Source organism: Bidens hawaiensis, unplaced genomic scaffold (assembly GCF_021521415.1).
Source record: "Bidens hawaiensis isolate Kalapana, Puna unplaced genomic scaffold, B.hawaiensis_p1.1 tig00051434_1, whole genome shotgun sequence".
In the NCBI taxonomy this organism is placed as follows: domain Eukaryota; kingdom Viridiplantae; phylum Streptophyta; class Magnoliopsida; order Asterales; family Asteraceae; genus Bidens; species Bidens hawaiensis.
The window spans coordinates 34,063-62,021 of NW_027506191.1; the positions used below are offsets into that span (position 1 = coordinate 34,063).

Below are 27,959 nucleotides of genomic sequence, written 5' to 3' on the forward strand. Positions count from 1 at the left end.
TCTGTGTTGCCTGTTGTCCTCCCCTGTTTCATGCCCTATTTCCTTTCTTGCCCGCACGTTTTCTTGCATATTGTTTCAATAAAACAGTTGTGTTATTATGTTTGCTCACGTATACAATATGTGTACTATGTGTGTAGTGCGCATATGTAGTACATCTGTAGTGCATATGTGCAATACACCATAACAACATATATAAGTGTAATACATTAATGCCAGTAATACATCTGTAATGCATATATATATATATATAATGGACCATACTTGCATATGCATGTAATGCATCAATAATTTATGTAAGCCTAAAAGATGGCATCATTTATGAAATTTGAACATTACAGCTGTTTACCTACTTTTTTTTTCTTATGATTTATGTTTGATTTCGCTGCATATTTGGACAAATTAGACGATTGAAACAACATTTCTGAAACAGATAATTGTCATTCATTGATCACATGTACTACATACTTATGTAATATAATTGATTCAAATATATGTAATCAGAATACTATATGTATGAAATGTATCAGTTTGTCTAACCATACTATCAATGCTCCTATATTTGTCATTGTTTTCTGAAACGTCTTCACTTTCATCGTTAGTAATTTTTCCACTGTTTTGCTATCAGTCTGGACATTATTATCTTTATTACGTATATGTATTGTACCTAACAAACACTCGAACATTATCATCAAAGCTGAAGATTACCATTACTATGTTCAATAGTACATATGTGCACTATCAGTCTATAAAGAAACATGCTAAATAACATTACCATTACTATGTTCAATAGTACATATGTGCACTATCAGTCTATAATTAACATTTCTATAGTGAAATACAAAATTCATGTATTATATCTATGTAATATTCCATTAATCATCTATATATATGGACTGATGTATGACACCACGTATACAAAACGCTCATAACTGGTACTTATGGACGTCTAATCGACACTGCGCATACGAACTGTTCAGATTTGACGCAGTGTACACCTAATCGGCACCTATAACACACACAATCTACAATATATACACAAATCATTCAGAATAGACGCAATATATGCCTAATCAACACTTATTAAGTAACTAATTGACACTATTGTTCTTCGATTAACAAGAAAAAGCAAAAACAGAGACGGTTGAACGCGATTTTAGTTTAATGCACCTAATTGATGTAGTAATGTATGAAATTGACTAGTATTATTGCTTACCTGATAGTGTTCATCGTTTTTCTGCTTGAATTCGTAGTCAATTGGACGAAACAGGTGATCGATTGGAAGAATAAAAATACCATAGGATGATAGTCTGCTCGATGTTGAATGAATGAGAGAATAAAGACTGATTGTTTTTTTTTGTGCAATTCCAAGTTTACCCTTCTTCAATAAAAAACCCCCACCATTTTTTCTTTTTGTCCCCTTCTTATTTTTAGCCATTGATTTAGTAAAATCAATGATTCTAGTGGAGTTCTCTAGTTCTCTCTTTAAAATGAGTTCTCTCTTTATGTACATATACATAAAGCATGCATGCATTACATCACTTGTACTTTAATAATCATGTACATTAACAATCATTGTACTGCCCATGAACATGGATGCACATGATCATCAATGTATTCTATTCCTTTTGGAATGTGAATCATATTTGTTACATTTCCACAACCTAACATGAAAATGTAGCAGCTTTATAGGCCATGCTAACTGAAATACAATGATTGTTGATTGAATTCATTATGTATTTTTTTAAATTCTAGCTTAATAGCATAAAATAAACTTGTTAAAATTAAACTAACCACTTGTTACATCTTAAACAGATTAAAATATGATGAGGCGAATCTTAAATGTGCACAAATAGTGACATTGGATATCTTATATTTATCTTCCCATATGATATAAATATGTATATAAAAAGTGTAAAAAAATGAAGAGACAGTGTTTCGTGTAAACAAAAGAGTATAAATGACATTTATGTTAACAAAAGTTCGAGTATATTATCTCCACCTATCTAAGGAGGGTGCTAGTAGCGGACGAATATGTACACTTTAACAAGACATGCACCTTAAACTCGATTGAGTGATTATTCACACAAAATAAAAAGGTATATTCGTTTTTCAGACCAAGTGATCGGGTGGGGCGCCACTCTCTATCACCTCACCCAACCTTCAACCAACACACCATGGCGCCACCCACCTCCCTCTCTTGCCTACTAGGTAACGCCTAACCTCTATCGCCAAAGCCCTCTTTTATCTGCAACCCAACCAAATGGACTCATGTTGAGGGTGAGGGGCGCCAACGCCCTTACCATAACACTTAGTCGTATGTGACAACTCTTTATCCCAAGGTGATCAAATTAAATTAAACGATAGTCGACTTAATTGTATTCTAAACACACAACCATTTAACTGTTTCGTTTATTGCTGCCACTACTCACTGCCACGTACTACTACTACTATAATGTAATCTTGATATTAAATTAATCTCATCTAAATGCAATCCATCAATCTTTGTAGCACACACCGCTTGGGGTAATTGTAGTGGTGGACCAGCTAGTGAACTGACATGAAATACACATCAATAATTTGAATTAATGAAACAAGAGACTATAAATTAGACAATGCACATGTTTATTTAGTCATTTAGTTTTAAATTTTAATCATATACTATTATCGTCTTAAATTAAACTTTTCCTATACAACTTGTTTCATGCATAAATGATTAATATATCAATTTCTATCAAAGATTTTGTGTGTCCATTTTCCGCACTCCATCCCTCGATAAAATATGTATCGTTGATTTGTTATTGAATTGACATGTGAACTGCCAGCAAATTCCATGTTTACCCCGTTAGTGATAGTCCCATAGATAATCTCTCAATAACACGTCGGTAAGTTCTTTATTCTTACGCGGTCCAGCAAGTCTGTATGTATATGCACTCTCCTCATCTACCCCACTGGGACAGTTTGAAGAGAATAATCAGGTACCTTCGTGGCATATCTGATATCGGTCTCACACTAGGCCCAGTAGCGTCTCCTACGCTACGTGCCTACACCGATGCTGACTGGGTCGGGTGTCCGGACACACGTCGTTCTACATCGGGATACCGTGTGTATCTTGGTGATAATCTCATCTCCTGGTCATCAAAGAGACAAACGACAATCTCCTGATTTGGTGCTGAGGCGAAATACCGAGGCATAGCTAATGTCGTAGCGGATATTTGCTGGATACGAAATCTGCTACTTGAACTTCATCGACCGCTCACACGGGCTTCTTTGGTATATTGTGATAACATCAGTTCGATTTATCTTTCGGGAAATCCAGTTCAGCACCAACGAACAAAGCACATCGAGGTTGATATCCACTTTGTTCGTGAGCAGGTACACCGCGGTCTGGTTCGTGTATTACACGTACCCTCTAGATATCAAGTGGCGGACATTTTTACTAAAGGACTACCGAAGGCATTGTTCGAAGACTTTCGATCCAGTCTCAGCCTCCGAGAACCTCCAGCTTCGACTGCGGGGGTATAATAGTATCCATATATTTATGTAAAATATTTGTGAAAATATTGATAATTATCTCATTGTATAGAGATAGGATTTGTTCCCATAAATTACAGGATTCGATTATTGTATATATAGGGTCGATTATCAATGAAATCAACCAAGGAATTACAATCCTATATTTTCCAACAGAGATATTACCGACTTGATTACCAAAACATACACCCCCTTGGACTTTCAACAAGTATGCCCAATAAAATTAAAATGTTTTGTATCCTCTCTTCAATTCAATGGGATGTAGTTTAAAAGGGGTTTAGAGTTTAGAAGCTACAAATTGACAATACAAAATGTACATGCACTTTGCTAGTAAAAGAGTATAGTTTAGCCTGACACACTCCACATGAAAAGGGGCCCATCCACATTACTTTGTCCACATGGCTGGCTATCCAGATCTGACCACTTCCAAACTCTCAAAAACAATATATATATAAAATGCCGTCAAATTCCACTCTTAATCTGACCATTTCATTTCCCAAAATAAAATAATCCATCAACGCTTGCATATATTGCTTCAAAATTCCCATCCATCTATACATCCAGTACCCTTTTTGAGGCCAAAAACAAAAACCAAATTTCATATCTTTCTGTCTCTCTTCTATCATACCTAAAATTTACATATTTTTTTTCTTTAAGTTTCTTTCTTTTTTCTGCACATTATTTGTGCAGCTTTACAAAAAAAAAAAAGAAAAATCTATCTCTGTACACTTGAACAAGAAAAGAATCTTGTGCATTTTCTTTGGTGTTTTGTTTTTATCAAAAAGAAAAAAAAAGAAGATTTTTAAGGTATTGATTGTGAAGAAACAAACAGTGGTGGTAGTGTAAATGGCTGCTAAGGTTGTATACACAGTGAGAGAAGAAAAACAAGGGCTGCAGAAGCAGTTAGGATGCATGAATGGGATTTTGAATCTTCTTGACCGCGGTTACCTTATCGGTCTACACCGCAGTTGGCGGAACCAGAACAGGCTAACTGCAGGTACAAATTTAATCATTTGCACTCTAGTACTAACCCAACAAGTTCTTAATTATGTGTTTCCAATTAAACATATGTCACAACTTATTATCACCATTTTTTATTCTACTACTAGCATAATTTGTCAGAATATGGAAAATTATTAAAAGGTGTAAGCATGTAGCGCGCTGTGCGATATAATTGTGTTGCTATATCATTTACACATTGTAGTTATCACATTTTAAACGGTGCGAGTATGTGTCTAATGAATTAACACAGTTCGAAAGTGTGTAAGGTACTTAGGTCTGAAATGGTATTTTGATTATGAACCACATTGCGGCTATGCAATTTTACATGGTGAGGTTATGTATGCTGGAAACATGTTTACGTAAATAGACGCAAATACACTCACCAATAAACCGACGCGTGTACACCAGTCGCCTCCTCGTTGCTTCCTATGCTTCTTAGGAGGAAATCTGCTTTAACTAAATTTGTACAACTAATTTAAAATAGAGAATGACATTAACCCAATAAACACATGGATCTATTACTTTAATTTATACTGGGAGAGGTTCATTATTGAAGATTAAATTATTGCTAAAGCAGAAACAACAAACTAAAATCATTTAACTTAAGACTTTAGATTTTTAAAAACTTTTTCTTCTTATATACAAATGTCTATATTATATACATTAAAAAACCATTACACTAATTTGTTCAATTTTTTTTTCACTTTTAAACATTTACATGCACATGTATAGCAGTGTAGTTATGTGTAGCAAATACACCAACCATGATACGCATAACCTACATATATGTAGGTTGTTCTATACATAAACAGGGGCAGACCTACAACAAGACTACGGGGTCGGGCGACCCCTGTGAAGTTTTTTTCCTAATATTATATATACAATAAATTATGGTCCGACATTTGTCAAATTTAAACACCGACCCCTGTAAAATATTGGAGAAAAGAAAATGGAAAATGATGAAGAAAAAACTCCGATTAAAAAACTGTAACTATTATTTTTCCGTTTGCCTGCATGTTTTAAGGAAGAATTTAAAGAGATTTGGGTTTCTATGCACTTTTTCTCTTTTAATATTAGATTATTATAGGATTGGTGTACTATAAGTCTATTACTAAGTTTTGACTTTCTTTTTAACTTCCTTTTTATTTTTCTTTCCAATTACTATCTAATTTTCTAAATCAATAAGTATTAACAACGTAATAATTAGGAGACAAAGGCATTGAGTTTCTTATATTTTTTGTTGTAAAAAAGATATGCAAACAGTTTTTTATATATACAAAAATTCATATATAACTTATTGTTAACTTATTATATTTTATTGTATACATGAATCGGTGAGTTTTTGCACCTTGTCACGGGCATGTCGTGTTGGTGCACCTACTGACATAATTTCATTGGGTATTTATAAATCAGTTTTAAATATGGCCCGACCCGACCCAAATGGGCCAAATAAAAAATAATAACATATAGTAATAAACAATCGTTCCCCAAAATTCCAACTACTATGAAAAAATTTCCTAGATCCGTCACTGTATATAAACACGTTTTATTTATTTATTTTCTTGAATTTTAAAATAGATTAATACATATTGCATTTTAATCATTTTCTTATATTTTAAAAGATTTTACCAATTGAGAAAATTAATACTTTTTTTTTATCTTGCCACTCTCATAAAAAACTAGAGCCTATAGTGAGAGAGTGTGTGACCATTACAGAAACATGACAAGCTAGCTATATGTATAAATTTAAAAGCAGTTATTAACATATTATTGGTTTTGAAAGCCTTCATATGTCTATACATGTGTATTTGCTAGAAAGTATGACCATTACAGAAACATGAAACAAACTTGTCAAATAACATCTACACTGGTTCAATGCCAAAATCACTTCACTAAAGGGCCAGATATTTTATAAAAAAAATCATATGGATATAACAATATATATAATCAATATATGAAACATACTAAGAATTCTGAACTGATCTTCAGGCCGAGGCGAAAATGGTGAAAAGGAGTTGAAGAAATCATTAGAGAAAGCTAAGGTAATGACCAAGAATAATATAACAGCTTTGTCAATATCTATACATAAACAGAAACACAATTACAAATCTTTAACTGAAATTTGAAAACCACAGGAGAGAAACCAAAAGAAGACGATAACAGAAAAGAACCGAGCCTCAGTTGAATCATCAAGAAACTCATCTTCTTCATCTTGCTCGTCCACCACTTTCTCATCTTTTGATTGTAGTAAACGTGTTCAACCCGAATGGAAACTTCCCTCCGAACCCACATCCCAAAACCTGCACAAAAAACAACCCGAATGTTCTGCACCCGATATTAGAGATGTGGTCAAGGAGTCAATGACTAGAGTCATCCGTGTGACAAAAGATGAACGGGCCGGCCTGGTCATGAAGCATGTTGATTCTCCAAGGCCTTTAATGCCCCCAATTCCCATTCAATATGATAGAAAAGACCAAAACCTTGCTAACGTTAAGTCACTTTCATCGGGCATTAAAAAAGTCAATGAGATTTCAAGATTTTCTTGTGATGAAAGGGAATCAAAATATTCACTAAAGTCAACTTTCAAAGTCAACGAGCTTCCAAGGCTGTCATTAGATAGCAAGCAAAACTCAAGAAAGAATTCCACGAATGAGTCAAGAAACGAGCCAGGAAGGAGTAACAGATCATCATCGGGTATTGTTGCTCGGTTAATGGGTCTGGATAGTTCAACAGACCTGGTTTGTAAAGTTGAGACCTTGAAGGTCAAACCGGCTTTTGTTGACCAATTGGGTTCACGTTCTCCACGGTTGCACTCTAAGATTAAACCAGCTTTGAAGCAGCAGGAAGTTTATGACGGGGCCGTAAAAAATGACCAACCGGGTTCACCCACGGTCAAGAGTCCTAGCTCAATAAAGAAACGTGAACTCCTGAACCGGGCCGTGAAACCAGCCAAGATGGCTACAGAGCACGTGAAGGTCACAGGTATTGATTGTGTTAACCACAAGGTTAGAAAGCAGGTAAAAGACCGAACTAGAGACAGACAAGTCTCGAAGCCAGGACTGCAAAGATCAAGTCACGGTATTGACCAACAATGTGTTAACGGGCCATCGTCTAATTCAGGAAGAGTCAAAAAGCAATTCAGTTTGAAGACAACACACGCAAAAATCAAGCCCGTTAAAACAGGAAGTAAACAGGAAGCCACGCGGGTTAGTGAAGTTAATATGTTGTACACTTAATCTTTTTGTTACAAATGCAGTTGCCTTAACATGTGTTAGTTTTCCCTTTTCAGAATAAGTGTGTTGAAAGATTCATAGAAGATAAGCCAATGGTCGAACTTGCCAAACTTACAACGGATCAATTGAGTCCCGTCTCGGTTCTTGATGTGTTTAATGTGGAAGACACACCGTCTCCAGTAAAAAAGAAACGGAATGCTTTTACTGGTACGTTTCTTGTCTATCAAACAGTCACTATTATTATTTGCTACTTCAAAATCCATTAACTTATGTGTTGTTCTCTTCAGATTTTGATAACTTTCGCGTTGATGAAACTGAATGGAATCAAGTGGGGATCTATAACTTGGTGACCCGAACTGATGCAGTTGAGTTTCAACAAATTGAATTGTTGAACTCAAAATCTTCATGCAAAATCACAAATGAGGACCATGAATACATCAGAAAGATACTGTTAGAATCGGGTTTCCTAAAAGATCCAGATTCTGCCATCCGGATAGCCCAGATTCATCCCACCGGCAGTATAATAAGGCCCGGATTGTTCCATATTCTAGAGAAAACAAATGAAGATTGCTACAAAAACGGCCTGAGTTCTAAATCCAACAAAGTTAGAAGAAAACTGATCTTTGATTCTGTAAATGATATTCTTTTCCACAAGTTAGTCGTGCCGGGCTCTTCTGGGAAAACATGTGTGAGATTTGTGGATGGAGAGAAGTTACTGAAAGAATTATGGTTGGAAATAGATAACCTTCAAAGGAGCTCTGAGAGATGTGTATATGATGAAGATGACAGAATAAAAGTACTTGTGAGTGCAGATTTTGATAAAAGTTCTCAAGATTGGGATAAGTGTTGTTACGAGGTTCCTGGTATTGTTCTAGACATCGAGCGGCTTATTTTCAAAGACTTGATTGATGAGTTTGTGAATGCTGATTCAGGGAGACGACGTAGGCGATTGTTTTCCATGTAAAAATGTAACTTTTATTAGCATATGAAGTAGAACGTTAATATGAGCAATAATGTGCCTGTAAAGTTTGTCAAATAAGCATGTTTCAAGGTGTTGTTAGTGTAGAGCTCCATTGTAAATATCTAGATATATGGATTTATAGCCATTAAAGTAGATATATCTTTGTAAATCTCACAAATCAGAAAATGAATATGCAAAAAAGTAAATGCTTACAAGTGGTTTCCTATTTATGGTAAGTAAGATTTAGGCTGCATTATGTGTATATATGTGTATATAAGTGTGAACCCTCGGGTGGGCAAAAGTGAAATTGCACTAATTTTGACGTTATTTTACTAATCTCGTGAAAATAACGTTAAAAGTGACGGACGGTTAATCAGGCATCATGTAGTGGCGTTGATAGCCGAAAGACAAGGGTACATGCACCGATCAGCCGGTGTCCCGATGATTGAGTGCTATGTGCCTTATGTCCAAGGCTTGATGCAAAACTACTATCGAGCTGGGGGTCTCACCGGAAGCAGCCTCTCTATCCTTATGGGGTAGAGGTAAGGCTGTCTACATCTTACCCTCCTCAGACCCTACCAAAGCTTTGCTATTGGTGGGATATACTGAGTACGATGAGGATGATGATGATGATGAAGATTTAGGCTGCATTAAAACACAAATTGAGCTATCTAAATGATCTTAACAAATCTATGACCAAAAGGTAAATGTTTACAAAAAATGAATCTTCAAATATTTTTGTTTGATATAACTATAAAGAGATCATCAAAAGATTGGGAATTCTTGACTTCATATCACTTGAATATACGTCCGGTTAATTGTTATTTCGTGTTCTATAAACAGACATACATATAATATATAACTCGAGCTTGGATTTCACATGCAAGTTAACAAAAACATGTGCAAAGTACAGAATTTCAATTGAAAAGAATTATCATTGACTAAAAGCATATTACGAAACTACAAACATACCTTGAGAAAACATGTTAATTTGGAACATAATATCTGTCTCTGGACGATACGCATTCCTAACTTTGACTTTGACTAGGAGTCTAGGATTCCAAACTAGTATACGAAACCTAATCTAGTTTCCCTAATTTACAACCGAATCATGTCCAGTATTCTCCTCGACATCCGTTGGCCCGTTTAGTACTTTCTCTGTTTTCTCATCATTCACAAACCAAGTTCCAACCTCTCCTTTTCCAATATCATTACTTGACTTTTTGGTTAACTTTTTCCCGACATCAATTTTCATTTGCACCGTCGGTCGGTTTTCCAAAACAACAATTCCACTACCTTCATTAGTCTCACAACCGTTCTTAACCGCCTCGTTTGTTTGACCAGATTGATCCAGTTCAAAAACATGATTACCACCATTTTGCACCATTTCATCTTCCATAAGCTTAGCAGGAAGTGATATTATCGAAATGCCCTTCTCCCCAAATTTTAAAGGCACAGAGAGAAAAGGGTTACTATCGTGTTGTTCCAATTTTGATGACAATGGTTCTAGAACCTTCTGTTCTTGCTCAATTCCATCAGTCACAATTTGAGTTTCTTCCGTAACGGGATCAAGAAACATGGGTAACCAAGGTGGGATATCATCCGATGGTGGCGTTTCTCCCGTTTGCAAAAAACTCGATGTCGATTTCCATTCTTTAGTTACCGGAAATTCAGGAACTGAATAAGCAAACCCTACTTCTTCAGAAAGATTAACAAAGTGCGAAAGATCTTTAACAATACCCGACCCTAACAAACAGTTATCTCTACAAGATGCTCCAACAAACCCTTGTGACATATTCAAATCTTCCAGTCCTTGAATTACATCAAACACATTGCATTCGGTCCTACCCGCTAAATTAGCATACGAATTCGAACTCTTTCCTATTTCAAGAATATACTTGCAGGCAACATCAGAGAATGTATCAAGTGCAGACTGTTGAAACCCTTGAAATCCTACACTTTCACACACTTGAGCCACTGCGATCCGGGCGATGGCATGTGCGAATTCGCCGGTTTTTCGTCGTTTCTTGAAACAAGATTCGGGTTCTTTAGAGCTCTCTCCACCTCCTCCATTGTTCATATTATGCACATCTTCATAATATTAAAAACCCGAAATAAATCTTAAATATTGGAAAGTAAGAAACTAAAAAACTTAAAACTAAACCCTTATAATTAATAAAATTGGAACCAATCAATTCATTTCCAATAAAGGTAGAATCTTTTTAAAAATTTGAGGTGAATCTGTTGCAAGAATTAACTGAAAATCAAAGGAAGGAATTGAACATACCAGTGGTGTGTGTAGTGATTCGATCAATTAGAACTTGGGAATTGAGGGGTTTTAAGAATCAATTTGTGAGTAATTGGTGTTTGAATTTGAAGGGTTTTGAATAAACCTTGAAGCAAAACCCGGATTCGAAAGATGACCCGAATTCTAGAGAGTGAGAGAATGGGTGATGAGAGAGAAAGAGAGGGTGGTCTTTGGTTACTTTTATAGGAAGTGAACTTGGGTATTTTGAAAACATTATTCTTTTTTAATTCATTTGGCAAAATAGTGTTTTCAATTGGACTTTTTTTTCCTACTAATCTCTCTTTTGGGTGTGACAACTAACATTCCTTCTTAGTAGGTAATATGTATTATTCATGGATGATTTGAAGGTGCTTTAACTGACATGTTTGCTTTTGGAATTTCCTGATTCGGCTTGTTGTTGGAAGTATTGGACCAACATCGCAACGTCTTCATTAAATACTCTTTTAATCGGGCTTGATTTGGAATTAATGTGAGCAATTTGGGTGATCTTTTCTATCCTTCATTTCACTCAACGTTGTGTTTCTGTATTGTTAGCCGTGCTATCTTGTTTGATATTCTTTCTTCTTTTTGGGATATCCAACAATAAGGTAACCGGTGATGGGTTCTGCCACATATAATGCATGATATTATTTCTTCGTCCTAGCCTTTATTTCTATTTTAGACTTGAAAAGGTTTTCGTGATTTTTAGCTTACCTACATGTGCTAATTAACTTTGTTAAACTCTTTTCACAACTCAAGAATAAGATAAGCAATAAGTAAAAAGTTTAAGAGATAGAGATAACACAACCGATTTATAGAGGCTCAAGTGAATGTTAACTAATTAACTATAGTTCTCTCCCTCTGATCGAGAGTTTTTTTTAACTAGTCGTTTCCCTAAATGACAGGAATCACCAACACAATAACTAAGTAAAGGTAGTGATCATTGTCTTAAACACAACATATCAAGATAGTGTAGCTTTAAAAATCTTCAAGTATTCACTATATATGTTAAAATAGTAAAAATATATCACGCTTTATGTTCTTTTCACTAAAAGAAGTTAACTTTTGAGGTTAGTTTTAAGAAAATGATCATTTTGTTCTGAAAATACATTTATAATTCTCACTAAACTTTTATTTTCTCTTTTAATTTTCATTCTATTTACTTTACTTTTCTTTTTTCTCGCCCTATATATACAATAAATACATTCTGTGCTTTTAACCCAACTCAAGCTGAAGAAACTTATTCGATGGTCACTGCTAATCGCTTATGGTCAAAGTAAAAGAGTTGTGTTCTCTACCGAAGCTGTTATTGGGCTTTCCTTTTCATTAGGGAAACTCCCACGAGGCAATAGATTTATCTTAAGCGGTAAGTAAAGGAACTGTAGGGCGTAGGACATCGAGTGAGCCTGAGATTTTTCTTCAATGGCTCTAGGGGAGGTAAGAAGAGAGCCAATAGCTATTATAGAAGGACTTAACAATTCATGGCATGAATTAGAGTTGAAGGAAGCCAACTCCACAACTTATCAATACAAGTTATTGGAATGGCTCCCTTGCCAGATAGCTGCCAAAAAGCACAACCCAACAAACAAAATATGTGCTCCAACCACACCTTTGCAACTCCAAATAGCCGGATTAGTTATAGTCCCACCACCCCTCCGGTGATACTCCAACCACCCCAGGAACAGGTTATTCCTAAACGAGTCATGGAGGATATAACAAACATACCTTGTTTTCACGTCTCCATTTTAGTGAAACTCTTCCTCAATCAAGGCATCCGATAAGTCATCGAAGGCTTTATGTGAATAATGTAATAAGTTTCCCAAATTGATTTCATATCTTTGAAAAAAACGATTCTAAAATATCTTCAGAAATAAAAAGATCCTTCTATATCGAAATTGAAGTTTCTAAAATCATAGGAAAATCCTCGGATAGCCCACTAAGAATGTGGAGAATAACAGAAAAGGAATGGTTTTGCTTACTTAAAACTAAGAGGCGATGACATGGAGACTAATCCCGATATTTTTTCCTTAGCAATTGGAGGATTATATTGATCCAACACCTGTATGTAGACCAGGGCCTGTATGTAGACCAAGGCCTCGGAGAGAAGCTCGGTGAAATAGACATGTCCGTGAAGATGCAGACTTCCTGCACCTGGACAAAAGACCCTATGAAGCTTCACTGTTCACTAGGATGGCTTTGGGCTTTCCTGCATAGCTTAGGTGGAAGACGAAGAAGTCCTCCTTGTGGGGAGGGGGTCCGAGCCATTAGTGAGATACAACTCTGAAAGAGCTAGAATTCTAACGTTGTGTCAGGACGTACGGGCTAATGGACAATCTTAGGTAGATAGTTTCTATGGGGCGTATACAAGAAGAAGATATTAGTTGGTTCTCTTATTCTTAAATTGAGTCAATGTGTCAAGACATATGGGCTAATGGACAGTCTCAGGTAGAAAGTTTCTATAGGGCGTATACTTGAAGAAGATATTTGTTGGTTCTCGAAAATGTTAAAGATTTGTATAACTTTTTTAGAAATCAAATGGTTTATTTCTTAATTCAAGATCCCTCTTACTAAATGAAATCAAAGAATTAGTAGATTTGTTCCGTACAAAATGGCAACGGGCTTGGATTATAAACTTATAATCTATAATCCGATGGTCAAGTAGATTCTATGATTATAAAACCTTTAAGGCAAGAGATACATGCAAGTCAGTTGCTAGAATTCCCAGATGCTAATAACTCACGAGAAGGGGTAGAAAGCTTGTTCTTTTGAAACATTTTCTTTTCCAAGTGAAAACACGTAGTATATGAAAGAGTGAAAAAAGTGTTTTCATTGTTGTGAATAAATAAGTCTTCGTATCTTAATGCACGTACTTAATTTATTTGGAACATTAGAGTGGGATCCAATTTTAGGGGAATATGAGCCGAAGCAATAACAAGACAAACCCACAAATATTAGTACCTGCTCTACAATCGGAGTGGTTAATAATGCACGTAAGTACGATGATATTGAGCTATGCGTCTCTTCTTTGTTATCGACATCAAGTTTTTAAAAAGAACAAAATTCTTTTAGTAATTATGATATAAAAAAAATTATAAAGCCTTACGAGAGGCGGTAATTCCTACAGAATTGCTAACTATTTGATGAATAGACAGATTAATAGAAAAAATCATGACTATACTTAACAATAAAACACTTTTAAAAGCCCACATATGACGAATACTTTTTGTTGCCGTCGGGAAAAGAAGACCTAGTCCTATTAACATAGGAACTGGAAGTGGAAGAAAATGCATTATCCACGCATATTGATATGTATGTTCTATAAAAAAATATGTTAAATACTATTAGTTTATTCGAATCTTTTAATAACTTTATTTACAGACTTTTAAGTTATTATAAACTTTAATTGTTTATTTTATAAGCTTACTATTAATTTTATACATTTTAATGAGTTTATTCATAATATTACTTTAATGCAACACATTTTTGTAATAATTTACATCTGTTTTTTTTATATACTTAGTTTATATAAGTTTTTAAAGGACAACATGTTACATGTGTGTGTAGCACATAAATAAAAAAAAATGTTTGCCTTGATTCTATTAACACATAAACTTTGATTTAGTCTACAATGGTGGGATTTATGTGTTGGTATCGTAGGTACCCAAGCTCAAAAACAAGCATCCCATTTTGTCTAGCCAATTTCTTGCTCTTTATATGGAGAAAGACATGAACTCAGCAAAGTAACAGAATACCAAAGATAGGAAAAGTATACGAAAGACTTGATACCATTTCTCTCTAGTCTCTACTCTATAATGTATTGGCAGCGATCTCACGTCCTTTTCCATCCTTCTAAAAGAAGATGGTAAGCGACTTTGAGGCTTGGTGTTGATTTTGTTAACACGTTTTTTTTAGCTTAATTACAAAAATGCAAATTAATTTTGTTAAACCCTTTTCACAGTTCAAGAGTAAGATAAGCAATAAGTAAAGAGTTTAAGAGATAATAGGAATCACCGATACAGTGACTACGCAAAAGTGGCGATCACGTTCCTAAACACACGATAACAACATAGTGCACTTTTACAGATCTCTAAGCATTCACTATGTCAAGATAGCAAAAATATATCATGCTTTATGTTTTTTTCATCAACAAAAGTTAACTTTTGATGTTAGTTTAGGAAAATAATCACTTTGTCCTCCTTAAAAAACATATTTATAATTCGCACTAAACTTTTCTTTTCTTTCTTTTTATTTTCATTTTATTTACTTTACTTTTTTTCACCCTATATATTTCACAAAGTTATGTTAAATACTATTAATTAATTCTAATAATTTTTTATGTCTTGTTCTTAAGTTTTTTAACCAAAGAAAGAAAATGAAAGGAGAGAGAAAGATAAGAAAGGGAAAGGAAGAGAAGGAAATTTTTTTATTTAGGTGTGTTCTTGAGTTAGAAGGAAATTAGAGGAAAGGAAAGGATAACTATGTTAAAAAGTAGCTATCCTTAGTAATCATCCCATTTTTAGGAGGATAACTTATTAGAACAACACATTAATTTAATCCCTTCTAACTCCTTCTACTCCTTTCCTTTCCATCCTAAAAAAAAACTTAAGAACACCTATTTTTTAAATATCCTTAGTTTTCCTTTCATTTCACTCCTTTAAAAAAACTCAAGAACATGACGTTAATGACTTTATTTAACTTTTAAGTTACTGTAAACTTTAATTGTTTATTTATGGGGATTATTAAAATATAATAAATCTTTTATAAACTTACTTTTACTATTATACATTTTAATTATTTTATTCATATTATTACAAGAATGCAACATATTATATATATATATATATATATATATTAATTTTCAACTTTTTTGTGCTTTAATGGTTGTACTTTCTTTTCTATTGATTGTACATAAGCATTAGTCTATTGTACTATATGATGCGTGTGTTGTACCTTTTGCTCACTGTATATAGGGGTGTTCAAAAATATCTGAATCCGAATCTGTATCCGAATTTCCGTAAATTCGTATTCGAACTATCCGAATCTCGGATTCGGATTCGGATAGTGCTTTTGAAAATATTCGGATTATCCGAATTATCCGAAAGTTAAAATTAAATTATTTTTTTCATTATTTATTATACATGACTATAAATGTTAAAACCCCTAATTCATTTTATGTTCAAGCAAGCAGATCTAGATTTCATACACAACCGCCATTCACGATTCCACAACCACTCAATTCATTCAACTATGGACCTCAGTTCTCTCATCTCTTCTCCGACACACCGCTACTATGTCTCCGGCTATTGTTTCGACGGAGCTTGTTCTTAACTACAGGTTGTCGGTGGGTAACCGTCGGCCCTTCAACCTGTTCTTAACCAACTATCTGCTTTCATTTTGATATTTCTATTATTGTTCATTTGATGGTAATAGACATAATGGAAAAGGAGAAACAAAATGAGAACAAAACTGCAAATGGCATTGACATAGATATGTTCAATTTAGATTAAAGAAAAAGGAACCGCAGGTTACGAATAGTGAAGTAGAAATTCGGGTTTTTTTATTTAATTTAATATTTAATTTAAACTTGGATATCTGTTTTGGATATCCGAAATTTCGGATACGGATTCGGATAGTGAAATCCACTATTTGAAATGTTTGGATATCCGAAACTCCGGATATCCGGTTTTGAACACCCCTAACTGTATATTTACACGCCGTAAGCTTCTATGTGTCTTTTGGTTAGAAAAAGAAAGAAACATGTACTTCTCTTATGACCTTTGCACTCTCTCTTCCTCTGTATATCAATGTTTCACGACAGTTGGCGATTGTGTTGTTGCAGGGTTCATTTAGAAACCCTAGGCGACGACGCTCGACAATTGTGATAGGGATTAAGTATTGATTGATTGTTTATGGCGTTGGCGGATTTGTGTGTTGTTGCTTGCCGAAGGTTCTATTTTAGAATCCAGGTGACGTCGCAACACGACGACGACGGTGATTAATTTATGGCGATGGTAGATTTCTAATTGTTAGTTGTTGGTCTTGCATGTCTAGTTTCTCTTTCTGTATGTCATTGTCGGCTGTCTTCCGGCCGTTTATGGCGGCGGCGGACGTCTTGGAGTTGGTGGTTTGTATGGATTGGTTACTGTTACGTTAATTATTATTATTATTAAGTATTTATCTATTTTGTTTATGTAAAGGGTTAGTGGCTATTTTTGTTAGCTGGGGGTGTCCTTAGTAACTTGTTTTGCTATTTATTTTGGTACGTATTATGAATGAAATCATATCAGAAATTTAAAATATTCTTTCTTCTCTAACAAGTCTCTTCATCCCTTCCTAACCCTATCAAGGGTTTCAGAGCCGTTTCGATCTCCGGTCGGAATTACTACCTTTATCATGACGAACACACGCAACCAAGATGTTGACAACACTCTGAAGAATCAAGAGAAAGCAATCACAGAGATCCAAGCCGCGCTATCGTTACTAATGAAACAACAAGAACAATCAGCCAAACAACAAGAAGAGATCTTGAAGGCGGTGCGGGATAGATCGGTCCTGGTTAGCGGGGGTGGGCTTAGCTCGAGTTCATCGTCTCTCTCGGCGATGCAGACTCAAAGGGTACCCGGCCCATGCGAATCGGGAAGGTTGAATTTCCCAAGTTCTCGGGTGAAGATGTAGAAGGTTGGCTTTACCGTTGCGAACACTTTTTCGCGATTGATGCGACTCCCGTGGAGATGAAACTCAGGTGCGCTATTGTTCATTTAGAAGGGGACACGATCCAGTGGCACAGAGCTTTCATGCGCACACGTAACGCTACCGTGTCTGATGTCTCGTTGGGAGACTATGTGCAAGCTATTTCAACCCGTTTTTCTAATTCAATGTTTGAGGATCCCTTGGAGGAGATAGCTTCCCTCAACCAGATAGGTTCGCTTCACAATCTCAACACGGCTTTTGATTCACTATTGAATAAGGTAACACTTAGTGAAACCCAAGCTGTTAGTCTCTATCTTAAGGCCCTTAAACCAGAAATTAGGGGTCTGTAAAGATGTTCGAGCCTCAAACACTACATGAGGCGTATGGGTTGGCGAGAATGCAAAATATCAACAACACGAGCTTGATGAATCGACTTAAGGATGTAGAAGATGGGTCGCAAGATGAAGATGTCAAAATAACACCTCCGGTTAATGCTTTAAAACTTCCCTTGTTACCAAGTCCAACAGCCGTGCCACCGACATCTAAACCTGGTACTCTTAGCTCGAGGCGTTTAACAAATGATGAACTCGAGTTAAAAAGGGCTAAAAGGGAATGTTTCTGGTGTACAGAAAAGTTTTTCCGGGACACAAGTGTAAGAAAAAAACAGATTTACATACTCGAGGTGGAGGATGAAAAACAAGCAACGGAAGAGGATGAAGACCATGTTACGTGAATCACTTTTTGAGGGCAAAAATTGGATTAAGGGGGGAGTATTGCTACGTTAATTATTATTATTAAGTATTTATCTATTTTGTTTATGTAAGGTGTTAGTGGCTATTTTTGTTAGTTGGGGGGGGGGTGTCCTTAGTAACTTGTTTTGCTATTTATTTTGGTACGTATTATGAATGAAATCATATTTGAAGTTTAAAATATTCTTTATTCTCTAACAAGTCTCTTCATCCATTCCTAACCCTATCAGTTACCCCCACTCTCTATATATGTATTTTCATATGCCTTTTTGACTAACTTATTGGGTTTTGCCATCACGTGTTCTAGAGAAGAAAGAGAGAGAGAACACCGGTGTTTTTGTGGCTTTCCGGCCGTGTTCAGCAGCGGCGGCGACGATGATCACAAACCTATATTTTTCTCACTCATTGAACGTTGGTGAGATTGTTCTCATTTGAGAATTGGTGAGTGAGATATCTGTTATATTTCCAATGTTTATGTAAACTTCTTTTTTTGGATAACAATGGCTATGATGATGAAGTTGAATATGAGTCTATTTGTGATTTTATCTCTGAACAAGTAATTATTTGGTAGTTTGGTGGTGGTGGTGTCTTAGTTAGTGGCGAAGCTTGGGCGAGTTCATTCCCCCCGGTTGTACTGAAAAGTTCATAAACGAGGGGGCGGGCTCAAATATTTGATCGAAAGGGCAAATTTACAATACATATACATATTTCCAGACAAAAAAAAAACAGGTAAATTTACACTATTGGGCAAAATAACCAGAAGCCGCCCTCATTAAGCTTCGCCAATGGCCAAATAAGGTTAAGCATGTTGCACTTTTTATGATCACTTTTCATCAGCAAAATATTATAGGGCATTACTAACTCGGCAAGTAATCAAATGACTCTTATTCTTTGATACATTAATAGTTTTTCTTTTTATTGCCTTTCATAGTTTCATTGGGATTTTTTTTGTTGTATCAAATGCTTTTGTGTAAAGAAGTTTCATTAACAACTAGATTTTTTTCATAAGTAAAATATCATATTGCACTTGATATGCTCATTAAGTTTGATGACATAGTCAGCTGATGAAATTCATTGATTTCATATGGGTCCATTAATAGGTTTTCATTCCCTTGGTTTTCAAGGTTTAATTGGAATTTTGCTGTTATATATATAAGATAATGTTGATGATATATAAAAATATACTACCACTCGAGGATTGTTGTTAAAACTAATAATAGTAATAGCAATAACAAATATAATAATTACTTTTGTTGTTGATTATACATTATTAATAGATTTGAATTTTACTAATAATAATAATAATTATTATTATTATAATTATATATGACATATTAATGATAATAACTTACTTATAACATTTTAATAATATAGTATTAGTGATAAAAATATAACTCGAGTAACGATGAAGTTAAATGGTAATTAGGCCCGACATGAGTTTCGGTTCGATAAAACAAGTATATGATATTCGTTTCCAAAAGTATTAATATTCATAGAGATTAATAATAATAATATTAATTTGCTTTATTAATAGTTAATAATAACATTATTATGTAGTATTGACAATAATGATATCATACTAAATTTTGGTTTGGTTTTTAAACGAGTTCACAAAAGGAATATAATAATATTATTGCTAGTAATTAATAATAAAAAAATATGATTTTGATGAGTAATAATAATTTGATATTTAATAATAATAACCACTTTATTATTTATAGTAATAATGATAATAATAATAATAATAATAATTATCTTGTTAATAATAATAATAGTAATAATAATAAGACTAATAATGAGTTTTATAATAAGTTATAATATTAATAATAATGATCCATTTGCATTACAACAACCGGTTATGAATAACAAGTTCGATTACCGTTTGAGTTAGACACAAAGATGGTTAAAAACTCTAAATCTCGTTGCTTACCATATGACGTTTGGCCGAGAACATTTGTCGGAGCCGAGCAGGGTCGTCGGAGACCGATTTTCGGCCACCGGAGGCTCGTCGGAAAAACGAGGCGAGGGAGAGAGAGAGACGAAGAGGGAGAGAGAGAGACGAAGATGGAGAGAGAGAGAGAGTGAGTGTGTGTGTGACGGAGGGAAAGAGAGAGGCGGAGAGAAAAGCGACGACGGTGGTCTGGAACGGCGGCAGAAGGTGGCGGGGCAGCAAGTGGTACAACAGCGGCTGCCGGAATAACAATCAGCCCAAAAGTTGGGTCACCGGAAAAACGGGACTCGCCGGAAAAACGTTCGGCAGTTCGTTTATGGCTGTGGGTGAGAGGTTCGCCAGAAAATGCGGGGGAAAGGAGGGGGGCTGTGGTGTCGGGTTGAGGGCAGGGAGGATGGTCAGCCGAGATGATAGTGATGCAATGGGAGGTGGTGGTCGGAAGTTGTGGCCGTAAGTGGTGGCGGCGGCCGGAAATGAACAAGAGAAAGAGATGGAGGCTTGAATGAATGAGATAGGGTTAGGGTTTTAGTGTATATATATGTTTTACATAATTACATAAAAAGCCCTCCAAGTTTCAGTCATGGTTTAATACGAGTTTAAAGGTTTCCAAAGCTTATAACGAGTTTACGAAAAAATCATTTTAAACCCCTTATATTTTTCTTAACGACTCTATAATATGACAATCATCGATTTATTGGTGATCGAGATATATAATAATATTATATAATAATTAAATAAGGAAACAAAAATGTTGAGTCGGGTTTGCATAATAAAAGTTTACAACACGAAAACAAATCGAGGCCCGAATTTGACGAATGTCACAGTATCACCAACTTTTTGGAAATTTCGTTCCGAAATTAAAATAAAATAGAAAAAAAATAATTACTAACGAATATTGCCTTTAGTAAAATAATTGCACGAAAAAAAAACTTTTAACAAAAGAATAACGTAAAATCCTTGGATGACTCGAAAAACGCCACAAATGAGAACATAATAAAGGAACTTATATATAGGATGTACCAGCGGCGTATCCACCATGCCCTTATCATAACTCGCATTTCTACCGTCTTTCAGCTATCATTCTCGGACCTGAGTTATCACACACAAGTGTACTTATTATGGCTTCCATACGGGGATTTCGATAATTAAGTATGCACCCATAATTATTTAGATCGTCGTATGGTCCACATGGTTCGTCCCATTGCGTGGTTTAAAAGACATATTTATTTTGAAATCTTAAACATTTGAAACTTGTATAAATCTGTTGAATTTTAATAATGATCACTCTGATAGAAGGAAATGAGAAATCCAATAAAGGAAACGAGAATCCGAAAACTGAAAGTGAGAAACCCGAAGGTGAGTACATGAGGTAAGGGTAAACTACGTTACAATTTCAATAATGTCGTGCAATGAGTTTCATACGTGTACAAACTTGAGGTTATAAGTAATTAGGATTACGATTGCGTGAAATCACGAGAATGAGGTGAGTTTCTTTCGGGTGACGCATACGTGCATCAATATAAATAAAATAGTATTGATTAACAACCAAAACAATCGATAATATGTGATAAAACGTGAATACGGCCACTATTGTGAAATCATTTATATAATCGTCATTATAATAACGGTTTCTAATAGCGCCAAAACTTGTAGACAGCCACACATAGGCCGTTAATAGATTAGATGAAATGATATAGAATAATGTATAGAATCGTGCTTACATAAATGCTCAAATATAAATAACATAGTCATGAAAATTTCGTTTAAAAGATAAACGAGATTATTTTTTTAGCGAAGTTAAGGTTTCAAAAGTATTACACAAATTGTCATAGGATAACTTGAATTCGGTCAAAATCAAAACACTAAAATGAAATCTTATGTGCATAATATTGTCGTCAGAACAACTTATCAATGAAGAAAAATCGCAATAATTGTGTGACTCGAATTAATGACTAAATATGTAAATCACGTTTTATATGCTCATTGAAAATATAAGAATGACATCGAAATTGAAATCTCAAGTAAAGTCATTTTATTGTTTCCAAGAAAATGAATATAATAATATCAATATATCGCGGTATTGCGTAGCTAGAGAAACGTTTTGATCATTATCAAGTGTAAATCTTGTAAGTCCAATTTGTTAAAGGAAATTTGTATAGATAAAGTGGTTGTGATAAAAAAAGAAATTATTTATAAAATAATGCTTGTGATAATAAGAAGTAATAGTTTGCGTAAATCACTATTGAGCAAAAATTTGTGTAACAATATAAAATATTTATAAACGAGTCCCCAAAAGATTTGCAAAGCCATGGTCATCGAGTTTATGCAAGATGGTGAAAGTTAAAATTTGTTACTAAATAAATCCCGCATTCAACATTTAAAATGAAACCTCGAATTTATAAAGTCTTTATGAGATTTATCACCTTGGGTGACAATATTTATAAATCCTGAAATCATACATATAAGCGTTTAATAATCTCTTTGAAAACAAATCCTCAATAGAATTTTTGTTGTCATAACAATATTTATATTCTACAGAGATGATTTTAAAATGTGAGCAAAAATATGTACATCTTTGACCTTGAAAAAGTTTATAATTTAAAAGTGATTATTTGAACATATGATGTCATTATAAATACACTAGTTGAATATATATGTATATAAAAAATTTATAGGAAAAATGAAGCTCGCGTGCGTATGGAGGGGTTTTTAGGCTTCGTACGGTGAATGGTTTGGAAATTTTTTTGGTGGAGTATGAGTGTGTTTAGATCGACTTGAGTAGTTGAGTTTTCTTGAGTTGAATCGATGGGGTTTATTGAGTTTAGGTCTTTTGAGTGGTTTAGGCTTGATGTTTGTGTGAGTAGTGGTTGGGCTAATAGGTGAGGTTTGGCTTATTTGAGCTCGGGTTAAGTTGATGGGTTGGATAATTTTGATTTTGGCTAGTTTGGGTTGAGATTTGGTTTATACATGTATTTTGTAAGGAGTGTTTGGGTTGCTATTTTGATATCAAACTCTATGGTTGGATGAGAACGATGTGGCGATATGGTTGCGACTCGACAATGGTATAGGTCGTAGGGTTTTGAGTCTTAGTTGGGTAAGCTTTGGTTTGTATATGTTCAAGGCATTTGGTGAATGTGTTTGTCGTGTCTTTGAAGCATTTGGATAGTAAGTTTGAGAGGTTTTCGTGGCGTAAAGGTGTTGGTATTTAAAGTTTTTTGTTGGGTTAATATTGTACATCTTGGATTTTGCATGTGGCTTGAGTTGGTGAGGGCATAGTTTTAAATGTTTAGGTTTCGTTCATATTGAGGAAATATTTGGGTGCTTGGGAAACTTTTGAAATGGAATGGTGGTTTGATTTAAGGTGGTAGTTTGAGACGGGATGCGGGTGTTTGGGAACTTGTGGTTGTGTATAGGGAGATTTTTGACTAGTAATAAGTATTAATTGAAAATATCATAATTTATAACTAATGTTTGAAACATCCATGAAAATTTTGATAATTAAAGTCACAAGTTAATATATATATATTATATAAATAGAATTTTTTTTGAGATCCGAGCGTGTGAATCACACAATTTTTTTTTACCAAGTTCATTATTTAACATTGTGTAACGAAAATATCATGGTAAGTTAAAATGACCGGCATTGTAAATCGAGAAATCACAAGTAAACGATTTTTGTCTTTAAGGTAAAATTTCTATGAAGTTTTGCATGAGGGTTTCAAGAAGATTACAAGCTATAAGTTTGTGACGTTCTTGAGAAATCATGGCAAAAACTGTCATAAGAATTTTAAAACACGGTAAATCGTATGATGTAAGTTTTATTCGTGAAAATTTATAATGAACCAAGGATTGCATGGTGATAGTTGTTATGAAAATAAATTTGGGTAGCTAAAATTTTTACCACGTGTATTATGTAATGTAGTATAATTAAAAAAATGTCGTGAGAAGTTTAAATAATTAAAATTTTGAAGTGATCGTCCAAAATAAACGGAATAGTTATAAAAATAAAATTTTATAGAATTTTTGTATGGGGGCTTTAAAGACAATTTAAAGTTTATACAATAGGAAATTTACATGAAACGTTGGGGTGAAATTTGTCACAAAACTTTCTTAATATAATGAAATTTATATAATAAGATTTTTTTGTTTTGTTTTGTAAATAGTCTTAATGAAAATAAATGGCATATTAAAAATCTTTATAAATAGATCAAGCTATATATATACATATAGTTATTATTATTATTATTATTATATTTTTTTTAACTTATATCGAATAGATTTTTTTTATGAACGAAATTTGCAATAAAAATTCTTGTGAAATCAAAATGAGAAAATTGGTGTAAAACTTTACCATATAAAATCGAGATATAAAATAATTATTAACAAATAAAAAAATATAACATTCATAAATGAAGACTTGTGATAATAATTTATAACAAAATAAAGGAAAAATGGTTTAAATTCTTGAAACATAATAATAATGTTTTAAGATTTAAAGGTGGAAAAATCGTGCATGAACCACCATGACTTGATATTCCGACACTAAAAACCTTTTTACAAAACTACCATGTTGGGGTCTAAACATGTGCACGTACCACTGCGTCTTTTTCATGTTTTCGACTAAAATTACGATTGTAACAAAAATAATAAATAGGAGTACAACGTCATGTCAAAACACTAGTCCACGTACCACCGTGGTTCAATTGTTTCAACACCGAAAATTTGGATGGCGAACGGAACGCTCGCATTCGACTACTTAAAGTGGTCATCTCATATGAGACAATCTTTAAGGAGATTTGAAACAACGGGATCTAAGTTAAGCTCGTGATCCATAAAACACAATAAAAATCTAATGTTTTTGCGTTTTAAGGTAAGGATACCTTGGAGTTCTATGAAAGTGTGTGTATGTGTATATTTATGATTTGATAAAATAAAAAAGTATATAAATAAACAAGTGTAATGAACAATCAAGTAGGGTAAACACGTATAGGCAACACGTATAAGGACCCTAAAGTAAAGACTATAATAGGTCGTTACGTCTAACCACCTATCCTATAGTCTTGTGGCTTTGATACCAATCCGTCACACCCCGATCAAAGGCGGCGGAACATGCCGGGGTGCAACCGATTACCCAAATACACAAGACACTATTTAAAGTGACAATATTTAATCAACTCATTTTATTTCAACAAATCAATAAACAACACATCTCGTCCACACAAACAAGTTGAATACAAGTAGCAATTATGTTGTTCGTTTTACTAATATCCTAATAGTCTTGGTAACGTTTTCGTCAAGTCCTCGAGTCAACAAAAGTCAAACCTGTAACATTTTATAAAATAAAGTTTGTCAACACAAAGGTTGGTGAGCAATTCATAAGTTTGAGCATATAAGTATATAGTAATAAAAAGCCACACAACTTGTATACAAAATAATAAATAATAGCAACAATTTAGATATGCAAAAGATAAATAGTTCGGACCCTTTCTAAATGGTAACAACCAAGTATACTCGGATCATAGTGTCCATGAGGCTACCCGCCTCATGCTAAAATAGTTATCGTTAATAAGAATACATTAACGACACCCTCCATAAGAGAATACCAAATGGATTCGGGATTTCGTGAAGTCGTTAATAAGAATACATTAACGGCACCGTGCTATAAGAGAATACCAAATAGTTCACGGATTTATGAATCAACCTTCCAAAAGCGGTAAACACATAAGCATATAATCATGTAAGCATATAACACCAAATCGAGCATTTATTTAAGTAAAGTATACAATCACGTTTGTGGGTTTAAAGATTCAAGTAAATAAAGCATTTAGTTTGATAAGTATGAAATGTCACCCCAAAACGGAAGATGGAAAAAGGGGTATGAAAGTACTCACCTCGATTGACGAATCGAGAAATAATAAATGATCGACATATAGAAAGCTTGTGAACGAACGAACAAATCCGACTTGAAAGCTAATTGAAAACTAATAAATAAAATATATTAATGAATTTGAAATTTAGTTGAAACTACATTTGAAGCATTGAATGAGACGGTTCGGTTGTAGATCGGATTACCGGTTAGTTTGTTAAGGATTAGGGACTCGTACTTAATTGATAATTAAAATAAAAATAATATTATTTTATTGGGTCTTTTAAATAACTAAACCAATATTAAATAGAAACAAGACGAGTTTTAAATCATGAGTTCGGTTTTCATAAAAATGAATTAATAAAGTTTATAATAATATTATTAATGATAATGATAGTAATGATAATAATGATTTTAAAATATGTTATATATATATATAAGATAATGTTGATGATATATAAAAATATACTACCACTCGAGGATTGTTGTTAAAACTAATAATAGAAATAGTAATAAAAAATATAATAATAATTACTTTTGTTGTTGATTATACATTATTAATAGATTTGAATTTTACTAATAAAATAATAATAATAATTATTATTATATATGCCATATTAATGATAATAACTTACTTATAACATTTTAATAATAATAGTATTAGTGATAAAAATATAACTCGAGTAACGATGACGTTAAATGGTAATTAGGCCCGACATGAGTTTCGGTTCAATAAACAAGTATATGATATTCGTATCCAAAAGTATTAATATTCATAGAGATTAAAAATAATAATATTAATTTGCTTTATTAATAGTTAATAATAACATTATTAAGTAGTATTGGCAATAATGATATCATACTAAATTTTGGTTCGGTTTCTAAACGAGTTCACAAAAGGAATATAATAATATTATTGCTAGTAATTAATAAAAAAAAAATATGATTTTGATGAGTAATAATAATATGATATTTAATAATAATAACCACTTTATTATTTATAATAATAATAATAATAATAATAATAATAATTATCTTGTTAATAATAATAATAGTAATAATAATAAGAATAATAATGAGTTTTATAATAAGTTATAATATTAATAATAATGATCCATTTGCATTACAACAAATGGTTATGAATAACAAGTTCGATTTCCGTTTGAGTTAGACACAAAGACGGTTAAAAACTCTAAATCTCGTTGCTTACCATATGGCGTTTGGCCGAGAACATTTGTCGGAGCCGAGCAGGGTCGTCGGAGACCGATTTCCGGCCACCGGAGGCTTGCCGGAAAAACGAGGCGGAGAGAGAGAGAGACGAAGAGGGATAGAGAGAGTATGTGTGTGTGACGAAGGGGAAAGAGAGAGGCGGAGAGAGAAGCGGCGACGGTGGTCTGGAACGACGGTAGAAGGTGGCGGGCAGCAGGTGGTACCGCAGTGGCTGCCGGAATAACAATCAGCCCAAAAATTGGGTCACCGGAAAAACGGGACTCGCTGGAAAAACATCCGTCGGTCCGTTTGTGGCTGTGGGTGAGAGGTTCGCCGGAAAATGCGGGGGAAAGGAGGGGGCTGTGGTGTCGGGTTGAGGGCAGGTAGGATGGTCGGCCGAGATGATGGTGTTGCAATGGGAGGTGGTGGTTGGAAGTTGTGGCCAGAAGTGGTGGCGGCGGCCGAAAATGAACAAGAGAA

The 27,959-nt window shown here is 34.1% G+C and overlaps 2 protein-coding genes across 3 annotated transcripts; one reads left to right on the forward strand and one right to left on the reverse strand.

Moving 5' to 3' along the window:
• The first annotated feature begins 4,347 nt into the window (after positions 1-4,347).
• LOC143617029 (uncharacterized) lies at positions 4,348-8,894 on the forward strand. 2 transcript variants are annotated; one of them, XM_077089703.1, is made up of 6 exons: positions 4,348-4,528; positions 6,523-6,575; positions 6,669-7,508; positions 7,548-7,739; positions 7,823-7,973; positions 8,054-8,894. In XM_077089703.1, exons 1-6 carry the CDS (start codon positions 4,378-4,380, stop codon positions 8,728-8,730), a joined length of 2,064 nt encoding a protein of 687 aa, XP_076945818.1. In that variant the 5' UTR covers positions 4,348-4,377; the 3' UTR covers positions 8,731-8,894. The 2 variants fall into 2 exon arrangements, with proteins under 2 accessions (XP_076945818.1, XP_076945817.1); XM_077089702.1 differs by having other exon boundaries at positions 6,669-7,739.
• A 778-nt stretch (positions 8,895-9,672) lies between these two features.
• On the reverse strand, positions 9,673-11,192 carry LOC143617028 (transcription initiation factor TFIID subunit 8-like). The gene is made up of 2 exons (XM_077089701.1): positions 11,015-11,192; positions 9,673-10,818 (listed from the first exon to the last, which is right to left on the reverse strand). Exon 2 carries the CDS (start codon positions 10,805-10,807, stop codon positions 9,821-9,823), a length of 987 nt encoding a protein of 328 aa, XP_076945816.1. The 5' UTR covers positions 10,808-10,818; positions 11,015-11,192; the 3' UTR covers positions 9,673-9,820.
• Between the last annotated feature and the right edge of the window lie 16,767 nt (positions 11,193-27,959).

Bases quoted from the DNA above. Each gene is read 5' to 3' on its own strand.
- LOC143617029 (XM_077089702.1), top strand. From the start codon at position 4,378: ATGGCTGCTAAGGTTGTATACACAGTGAGAGAAGAAAAACAAGGGCTG. The intron at 4,529-6,522 runs GTACAAATTTAA...ACTGATCTTCAG, and splicing joins CCAGAACAGGCTAACTGCAG to GCCGAGGCGAAAATGGTGAA. The intron at 7,974-8,053 runs GTACGTTTCTTG...TGTTCTCTTCAG, and splicing joins GAAACGGAATGCTTTTACTG to ATTTTGATAACTTTCGCGTT.
- LOC143617028 (XM_077089701.1), bottom strand. From the start codon at position 10,807: ATGAACAATGGAGGAGGTGGAGAGAGCTCTAAAGAACCCGAATCTTGT.